At 33.4% G+C, this 10,405-nt stretch overlaps 1 protein-coding gene across 5 annotated transcripts in view; it reads left to right on the top strand.

Moving 5' to 3' along the window:
• The window catches only part of MICU1 (mitochondrial calcium uptake 1), a 123,565-nt gene that overhangs the window by 18,696 nt on the left and 94,464 nt on the right, over positions 1-10,405 (top strand). For all 5 annotated transcript variants that reach the window (XM_012723777.1, XM_012723779.1, XM_012723780.1 and 2 more), the window contains exons 3-4: positions 1,732-1,903; positions 5,263-5,425. In XM_012723777.1, coding sequence (XP_012579231.1) covers positions 1,732-1,903; positions 5,263-5,425 — 335 coding nt within the window. The remainder of the gene's footprint in view (positions 1-1,731; positions 1,904-5,262; positions 5,426-10,405) is intronic.

Consider the following 10,405-nt stretch of genomic DNA (forward strand, 5'->3'; position numbering starts at 1 on the left):
GTTTCTCTTTTTTGGTTGCTGAGTAATATTCCATTGTATATATGTACCACATCTTTTTTGTCCAGTCATCTACTTTTGGGCATTTGGGCTGCTTCCATGTTTTTCCAATTGTAAATACTGCTGTTTTTTTTATGTTCAACCTGGTTATCTCCTGTCTTTAAAAAACTGGTTCCCTCAAAAATGGCTATATATTTTTATTTGTTTTATATCTCTTATACTGAATAATATATGTAAAATAAAGTGGACCCATTATATAGTTTGATGATTGTTGGCAAATTTGTGATTGTGTTGATTACCTCCAGATCAAGAAACAGAACATTTCCATCAATTCAAAAGGCCCTCCATACCTGTTACCAGTTAGTTGCAAACCACTATTTCAGGCAACCTCTGATTTTTATTGATTTTATTTGCCACACCAGTAGTATAATGCAATATTTGTCCTTCTGTGTGTGGCTTATTTTATTTAGCATAATGTTCTCTAGGTTCATCCATGCTATTACAATTGGCAAGATTTCCTACTTTTTTTTTAATATTTTTTACTTTTTTACATCATTCTTCATTTTGTGCATTTTTTCATCTCAGTTGTAATACCCATGGACTTCCCACTACCAGTTCATCTGTGTGCCATCACCACATCCTGTGCACTCTTCCCACCCCAGGAGGATATCCAACTTTTTTAAGGCTGAATTAGATATACACACATATACATCTGTGTATATGTGTGTGTATGTATACATACTACTTTATTATTCCACTGATAGCCATTAAGGCTACTTCTGTGTCTAAGTAATTGTAAATGTTTTGCATAAGCATAAAAGTGTAGGTATCTCTATAATTTCAGTTCTTTTGGATATACACTTAGAAGTAGGATTTCTGAGCTATATGATAGTTTCATTTTTAGCTTTTTGAAGATCTTCTATATTGTTTTACATAATAACGGTACCAATTTACATTTCCACCAACAGTGTACCAGGAATCCCTTTATTCCATCATCTGTCTTTGTTATCTTTTCCTTTTTTTTTTTTTCATGAAAGTCATTTTGCCAGGTGTGGGGTAATATTGAAGTATTGAAGTTTTGGTTTGCACTTCCCTAATGATTACTGATGTTTGATACCTTTTTAATGCTTGTTGGCCATTTACATATCTTTATTGGAGAAATGTCTGTTCAGTTCTCCATTATAAGTCAGATTGTTTTTTGCTAATGAGTTACAGAGTTCCTCTTATTTTTTAATATTAACTCTTTATTAACCATATGGTTTACAATTTTTTTCCCATTCCTTACATTTCTTCTCATTTTATTGTTTGTGACCTTTGCCCTGCTGAAGCTTTTTAGTTTGACATAATCTTGCTTTTCTTTTTTGTTCTTGTTGCTTGTGCTTTTGGTATTCTTTATTTTTAATGCTGAATATTATTCTATTGAATGTAAATGCCACCTTTTCTTTATCTACTCATCTATCAATAAACACTTGGATTACTCCCTTTTTTTAGCTTTTATGAAAACACTTATTAATAAAAGTGCAAACATTTTTTGAGACTTTGGTTTTAGTTCTTCGGATACATAACCAAAAGGGACTTGTGTTTCACAATACAGCTCTGTATTTAATTTTTGAAGAACTTCTTCAGATTTCATTACCTTTGCTCTTGGTAAATTGTATCGGAAAATCTTTATTTGGTTAATATGCTGGATTGTCTTGATTAACACAGAGTACTTTTTCTTTTGTGCATATCCAGGGCCTATGCAGAAGCTCCACCATCTGTAAACAACCTTAAGACTGAACTTGGTGATAGAAGGAAGAAAAAAGATGGAGAAGTTTGTGACCAAGAAAAAAAGGCTGAAGGTCTTTGTGTTGATTCTTATCCAGAAGAGAAAAAGAAGAAACGTTCTGGATTTAGAGACAGAAAAGTATGACACATTGTTATAAATAATCAAATCTATACTTTAATCATAAAGTAAAATAATGTAATTGAGTCCCTGTTTACATTTCATATATTTCAAATGGTTTCTATACTCTTTGATGTTATTTATATCTTTGCCAAGGTACATTTACCTTGGAATATGAAGTTATGTGGATATGAGAAGAATCTAAGACTGGTAACCAGGATTAACATGTTCTGTCTTCACTCTTTTAAGTCGGCTACCTAAGGTGATACTTGAGTCATTGTACTACTAAGTCATGATACCAATTATAAAGACAGAATAAAATCTCTTTGGAAATGGAGATATTTTCAGAAAACGGTTTTGAAGACAGCATAAACTTCAAATGGCTGTCAATATTTTGTGCCTTTAACACAACCTGCTGTTAGGTAGCTCTACCTCAGAAAAGTTTCACTTCTATTACTATAATGCCTATGCACATGAGTGATGGAAAATCAAAAGGTTAAAATTCAGGGAATTGCTCTCAGTTGCTAAAATATAGCCAACGAAATAGTTCAAGTTAATGCTATATTGTATGTGTGGTACATATTTGCAAGATAATTACCTTTGAGGAAATTTGAATTTTCTGTTCATTTGGATGAAGTTATTAAATATATCCTCTTACTTACCAAACACCTTTCTCACTGAGTTGAATTTGAACAAAAGTTATATATCATAAACTGTTAATTACAGTGCTTTCATCAGATATATTTTATTCTTTTACTGAGTGAATTTGAAGAAAGTGCATATTTGCTTTTGCCAGTTTTATTTATAGCCAAGCTCCCCACTTTATAAAGTAGATCTAAAATAATCCAGTTTATTTTTGAACTTTTCATGTTCTACTCATGCTTTTTGTTCAACATATGTTCATATCTCATATTTTACAGAAAAAAATAAAACTATTAGTGTAATTTACCAAGTTAGTAACCTCCATAGTTCTAATAACTTTTCAATCTATGTCTAAAATAATTTTTATTTCTTTCCCTGCATTTCTAAGCCGTTTCAGTATCTACATGCTAAACATCTTCACTTTTCACATATTATTTTGCTTTTGCTGTATTACATTCTCTTGATTTTTTATGTAATATTTCCAATACTCAGAAGAAATTAGGTATCTCCATAATAAATATTGATGTACCCACCACTCATTTTTGTCAACTTTTAATTTTTTTTGTTTTTCATAAAAATAAGAAATGAAATTAATTAAAAGTAAATAGCTAAATACTCCTATCAATCCCACTTGCTCTCTTGCACTTCAGAAGTAGAGTGATTCATGAATTTACTATTTATTATTTCTTTACATGGCCTATTTGTTTAGTGTGTTTTATTTTAATTTTAAAAAAAAACCTTTAAGTGGACAACAATCATATCACCTAGTTCATGTCATATTGTTAGCTTGTGATTGCTTTTTCATTGTTTATTGATTTTAAAATTTATTTCTATTTTTTATTTTATTATCACTTCTAAAACTAAGTCTTCAGTTCTGAAAAATTCTCACACAATGCTTTTATTTCATGATAGTTTCACTTTCTTTTGGAACTACGGTTAAATGTAGTTTCAATACTCACAAGCAATCTTAGATATCCTTAACTACTCCCTATATTTTTTTCATTATTTCAACCTCTTCGCGCTCAGGGTTTCTCATTTCTTTTTCCTTTGTGGTAAAATGCATAGAGCAAAAATTTAACTGCTTGTCATTTTTAAGTGTACAGTTCAGTAGTATTAAATATATGCATACCATGCAGTGGCATGAGAGAGTTTTATAATGTGGTACTTTGACACATTGTGTCACCGGGGAGAGCCCTCTACTTTCTGTTTTTATGATTTTGAATGCTCTGAATAACCAATACAAGTGAAATCATACAGTATTTGTATTCATGTGACCTATTTGTTGCACCTAAATATAAATTAAGATTCATCTAGTTGTTAATATTTCAGAGTTTCCTTCCTTTTAAGGGCTGAGTTATATTCCGTTGCATGTGTACCCCACATTTTGCTCATCCATCCATTTGATATAAAAATATCTCTTCTATACCTAACTTTCCATTCTTTTGGGTATGTTTCCAGAAGTAGAGTTGCTGGATCATATATTAATTCTATTTTTAGTTACTTTAGAAACCTCCATACTGTTTTCCATAGTGACTATACTAATTTACATTCCCACTAACAGTGTAGTATTCACTTTTCTCTATATATTACCTATATTGCCTAATAATTACCTCTTGTCTTTATGACAGCCATTTTAACAGATGGTGGTGATATTTTACCATGGTTTGACTGCTTTGCCCTGATGATTACTGATGTTGAGCATTATTTCATGTACTTGTTGACTATTTCTGTGATCCCTTTGCAAAAATCTCTAATTCATAGGCTTTGTTCATTTTTTGAGTTGGCTTGTTTGTTCTTGTTGTTTAATCATATGAGTTCTTTACATATAAAAATGTTAACTCCTTGCAAATATTTTCCCCCATTCAGTAGACTGCCTTTTCATTTTCTTGATGGTTCCCTTGATGTGTAGAGCCTTTTTAATGTTATATAATCTTGGTTGCTTATTTTTGCTTTTTCTTTGTTTCTGGTGTCTGTGCCAAAAAGTAAAGACATATTGTCAAGGTCAATGTTTAGGAGCTTGCCACTCCATATTTTTTTTTTTTTTTCAGGAGTTTCATGGTTTCAGGTCTTACATTCAAATCTTTAATTCATTCTGAGTTGACATTTGCATATGGGATATGTTTCCAGTTTCATTCTTTTGTTTCTGGATATCCAATTTTCCTAGTACCACTTATTGAATAGGCTATCCTTTTTGACAATGTGTATTTTTTGCTCTTTTGTTGTGACTTAAATGACCACATACATGTGAACTTGTTTCTGATGTCCTTTTTGTCCATTAACTTTTTTGTTGTTACTATTATTGTAGTTAAGGAGAAAGGGAGGGATATATTTTTGTTTAATTTTTACTGTAATCTATGAAATTTACTAAGAAATCTTTTTAATTTTCAGATATTTTCTTCAGTATTTAAGAACCTATTGGCTACTCTGTGTGTGTGTGTGTGGCAATATACCTCATTCTCCTTTTGAATTCTCATACAATTTTCAGTTTTGCTAGCTTTCATTGATGTAAGAAATAGAAAATTCTCTGAAAAACTCTAAACAAAATTTACATGAGTATATTCTATGAAATATGAGTGGTATATTTAAGAAAGACTTAACCATGTTTGAAATTCAAGTTTATTTATTCTATTAAATTTAATCACAGAGAAAAGGAATAAAATAAAATTTCCCCCAAAATAGGAAACATGAAAATGGGCATTTCACAATATAATAACTTACACTCTGAATTTCTAATGTAGGTGATGGAATATGAAAACAGGATTCGAGCATATTCCACACCAGACAAAATCTTCCGGTATTTTGCCACCTTAAAAGTAATCAACGAGCCTGGTGAATCTGAAGTGTTTATGACTCCACAAGATTTTGTGCGATCCATAACACCCAATGAAAAACAACCAGAAAGTAAGTAGCTAAAAAAAAAATAAGATTGTGCTATTTATTTTGTTATATTCCACTTTGTTTCTTTCTGTGTATTGCCTAAACTTTATAGATGCATGCATTAATTCCATTCAGTATGTAGCTACTGATTGTCAGGCACTATGCTAGGTTTTATAAGTACAAGTGGTGCCTACAATCTAGTGTGACAATCCTTCATCAGGGAAAAAAGTTGATGAGGTTGTACCTCTCTAGCCGAAATTCATTTCTTATAATGAGAATTTTTCTAAAAGCAATGTATGACAATTGTAAGTGCTTTCAAGTTACTTTTTACTGAGGGAGACAATGATAGTAAAGGTAATTTCAAACAATTTGTTGAAGAACAGAAAATGCTATGGTAATAAAAGGGGACATTTACCTCAATCTAGAAATTTAGAGAATACTTTCTAGAGAATACATCTAAATTTGGATAACATTAGATAAACAAACAATAGTGGAAAGGCTGTCTCATATAGAGGAAACTACCTGAACCAATGAGGTGTAAAGAAAGAAAGTGGTTTACTGTTATAAGCTAAATGTAACTATTTACAGTTATAGAAGAGGCATCTATATTAAATACATCATGGGAAAATTAATACTTGCATAGATTCAACAATTTGACAAAACCAAATACAATCAACTTTTTCAGAACTCTAGAAAATAACTTAAAAAGCCCACAAACTTACAGCAACTAAGGAAGTACTTAATGAAGAGAGAGTCTGCTAAATTTTGCTAGGAATTTGTGGTCTGCCTACCATGTCCATTTCCCAGTGCACAGCGGCCATGAGGAAAGTAGCCCGCATTCCTAGTGTGGCGCAAAGTAATAGGAAGTCTGGCTGGACCTCAAGGGGAGGGAACAATATAAACTTTTTTCTCCAAAAACTGACTCCTCTGGTAGTTTCTTGGGGTTGAGCTCTGTCGTTTTATGCTTGCCCCATCGCAAGCTGGAGTGGCTTGTCATTTGTCATCCACTGGAGACAAATGTTTTGAAAAGGATAAAAGATAAAAATAAGAGGTAAGAGATAAAAGTTTTGAAAGGGAATATGCCTCAGACTTGAGTGGGTTTGTATCTCTTGTTGATCTTTGTACTCTAAGCACAAATGGGGAGAAAATTACTGTGGTCTAGCTAAATATCAAAGGAGAACCCCAGCTCTGAAGAGCCTAGGAGTATTGGGGTGTTTTTTGTTTTGTTTTGTTCTTTCATCCTTTTTCACTCTTGCATTTAAGGGAATCAGGTCACTTGTTGAATGCTTAGATAATAGAGCAGGAACAATGACAATACATGACAAGGAGTACAATCTTTGTAATAATAGTTTGGAAAGATCACTAAGTGAAGTTAAGATTATAGTACTCAATCAATATAACACCAAATCCTGGGCAGCACTCCTGAGACTTTAACTTCTAGAATTATTACATTATTATATGTTTATTATTGAATGTTCAATTTTGATAAGAAATTGCATACCATGTCAGTAATTAGGAAAGTATGACAAGGTGAAGGAAAGTGCCTCTTGACTGCAACTAGAGCAAGAGCCTGTAGTACAAATCTTGGAGCTGTGTTCCCCTGTTTGATGACTGTGGAGAGGAGAGTTCACTAATATGGGGGTACACCCTTAATTGAGGGAAGACACGCAGAGGAACTTGGTGGCCCCAGATGAAGTTCCCCAATGAAGAGTACATAAAGTATAGAACTGTGCTCCCCCTCTCCCTGCTCCTTGGGGCTTGGAGCAAATCCTGGGAAGGAGCACCAACAGTGCACCTCGCAGTAGGGACAGGGGTCTGGAGACCTGGAGAGCAAGATTGCTGGTGTCACCACGAATGTGAGTTATCCTCATATATCATTTCATCACTGATTGAAGCCTCTCCTGGTCCTTCCCTGCTCCCAAACTTAGCAACTGTAGATCAGTTCTTCCTGATACAGTGCACTGAAACAGCAAGCCAGGAAAAGCGTTAAAACCACACATGCACAGTGCCATCTGTTGGAGAAGTGAAAGTTCTGTACCTTAGGACAAGTAAAATGGAAAGCTACAAAATGGGCAGACAGAAAAACACAACATATGGCACCTTCAGTCTTCAAGAGCCTATTTCACACAGGGAGAACAATTTCTATCACAAAGGCACAAAACATCTTTCCTATCACATACAGAGTTCTAAATTTCCATAATAAATTCAAATAAATGGAAGAAAACACAGAAAAGTTAATAAAAAATATGTAAGAAACTCAGAAAATCAAATGTATTTTCTAGAACTAGTTACTTCCTAAGAAATAAAATTGATGAGAGAAAATTAAAGGTTCAAATAAAAAAATAGCAAGCAACTCTTAGAGACATTCTGCAGGGGAAGGGGAAGTAGAAGGATCAGAACTGGGGTGGGAAGAGCACCCCAGGGTACTGTGGCGATAGTCATGGGTGAATTGATGGTGGGAATTTTATGAGGACTATACCTGAGAGGAGAAAGCAAACATTGTGCAAAAATGAACAGATGTTTTATCTATATAAATTATATTAAAAATGAACAATGATGTTATATCTATATAAATTATATTAAAAATAGAATAAAGTCAATAACAGGTGCAGGATATAAAAGGATCAACAGAATTTTAAAATTCTGGAGAGTGCTATTGAAATAGAATGAACCAAATGGAAGGTAGAATCAGTGACCTTGAAGATGGTAAGTAATGCAAAATAATGCAGGTGAATTAGAAAGAGAAAGAAAATGAAAAAATGAAGAAGCACTTCAAGAATTATCCTAGTCCAAGAAGAAAGTCCAAAAAAGAATTAATGGGTATTCTACAGGAGAACAGAAAAAGAAGGGAATGGAGAACTTATTCAGAGAAAGAAGAGGAAAGCTTTTCAAAGAAGTAGAGGAAAGCTTCCCCAAACCTGGGAGTGGAATTAAATATCTAAGTCCATGGTCAAGTATCTAAGAATACTTGGTCATCTAATATAAAGACACTTATACCAAGACATGTAAACATGGAATTTCAAAGATTCAAAAAAAAGAAAGAATATTGAAGCAGGCTAGGGGTAAGAAGATAGCCTAGAGTAACTCTATGAGGCCTCTTTCTTGACTTCTCTGAGGATATGCTTTGGGCTGGCAAGGATATGGAAAACAAGGAACTCTTAACATTGTTGTTGCAAATGTAGACTGGTTCTGCTCCCTGGGAAAACAGTATGAGGTTTCTCAAAAGATTAAAAGGATATGCCATACCACTAAGCACTTCACTCCTAGGTAGCTACCCAAAGAATGCAGAAAATGCAAAAACACTAATTTGAAAAGAAACATACATTCCATTGCAATAATACTTCAATGGCCAACATATGGAAACAGCCTCGGTACCCAAACACAGAAGTGGATCAGGAAGATGTGGTATGTGTGTGTACATCTATATACATATCCATATATACATACATATACATATACACAATAGGATACTGCCTAACTATCAAAAAAGAGAAACATTTGCTATTTGCTGCAGCATGGATGGAGCTGGAGGTATTTATGCTAAGCAAAATTACTCAGATGGAGAAAAACAAATACTGGATAGTGTCACTTATATGTGAAATATAGAGAAATCAAACAAATGGTCAGATAAAGACAAACTAAGAGCTAACCCTAGAAAGCTGACTATAGAACTGAGGCTCCCAGAAGGGCAGCAGGAAGGAAATGGGCAGAAACAGTGTGGGAATGCGCGATGGACCATGGTGGTGGTGGGCTGTGGGTTTTTGCTGGAGGGTGCAGTGTGGTGACAATGCCTGGAAGATAAGTATTCTCAGTCTAAGTGTTTATATTTCTGAAACATAAACAACTTTGTTCCCTCAATTTTAAAAAAATCAAAAGAATATTTTATCACATCTGAAATTCAAATTTCAGCATCTATAAATACATTCTTTTTGGGATGTAGCCATACTCATTTATTATGCATTGGGTATGGCAGCTTTCATGCTGCAGTAACATAGTGAATAGTTGCAATAGAGACTATATGTGGTCCACGTAGCCTAAAATATTTACTACCTGGCTATTTTCAGGAAAAATTTGTTAAGCTCTTATAAAATAATGAGAAACATATAGATGGTCTCTGCCCCCCAATTCCTGACCCAGAGCTCAGCAGATAAGGTGCTAGGAGCTATCCAGGATGTCTCAGTAATGACAGAGGCACACGAAAGCAAACTAGTCTGAGAAGTCCTTTCCTTTCCCATCATCTTCCTCTCCTTCCTTTATATTCATTCTCTGAAATAGAATAAGCTTTCATATAGATATTAACTTGGACTGAGAATTTTTTGTCCAAATGTATAAAAAGTAATTCTAAATAATATTATAGTTATTGCTCCGTTTTCTCAAATTTTAACTTTTATCCATATTTATTTCTCATCTTCATTTCAAATTGTTTTGGAAATGAAACTTAACAGTTACAGCTAAAAGCCCCGTGCATCTCTCTTGACATCTCATTTCACTTCCTTTCTTTTTAGAGGTACTCCCCGTCCTTAATTTGGTGTTTTATTATTCCTGTTGAAGACTAACATTCACATATTTCATTGCCCTTCTCTAGAGGATGATTATATTTATGCCCTAACATTGACATTGAGCCTAGCCATTAAGATTCAATCAATGAGATCTGAGTAGAAATGATATACATTATATTCAAGCAAAAGTTTTAAGAGTCAGTTTACCATTAGCTATGTTCTTTTTAACTTGCCCATGTTCCAGATAGAGACTGCTACCCTATAAGCCTGGCTTCCAGATTTACGTATGGTGTGTAGTATAGACAGAAGCAATGTGTGACAGATATATAGCATTAATAGCCATATAAGCCTTCATTGTAAGCTGCATATATTTTTTTTTTAAATTTTAGACCTAGATTTGCTTTTTTTTTTGATTTTTTTTTATTAAAAAGTTTATTTTTACATCATTTTTCACATTTTTTTTTCATCTCAATTGTAATCCCCACGGGTTTCCCATCACCAAATC

Source organism: Condylura cristata, unplaced genomic scaffold (assembly GCF_000260355.1).
Source record: "Condylura cristata isolate star-nosed mole 26May11 unplaced genomic scaffold, ConCri1.0 scaffold00011, whole genome shotgun sequence".
NCBI lineage: Eukaryota > Metazoa > Chordata > Mammalia > Eulipotyphla > Talpidae > Condylura > Condylura cristata.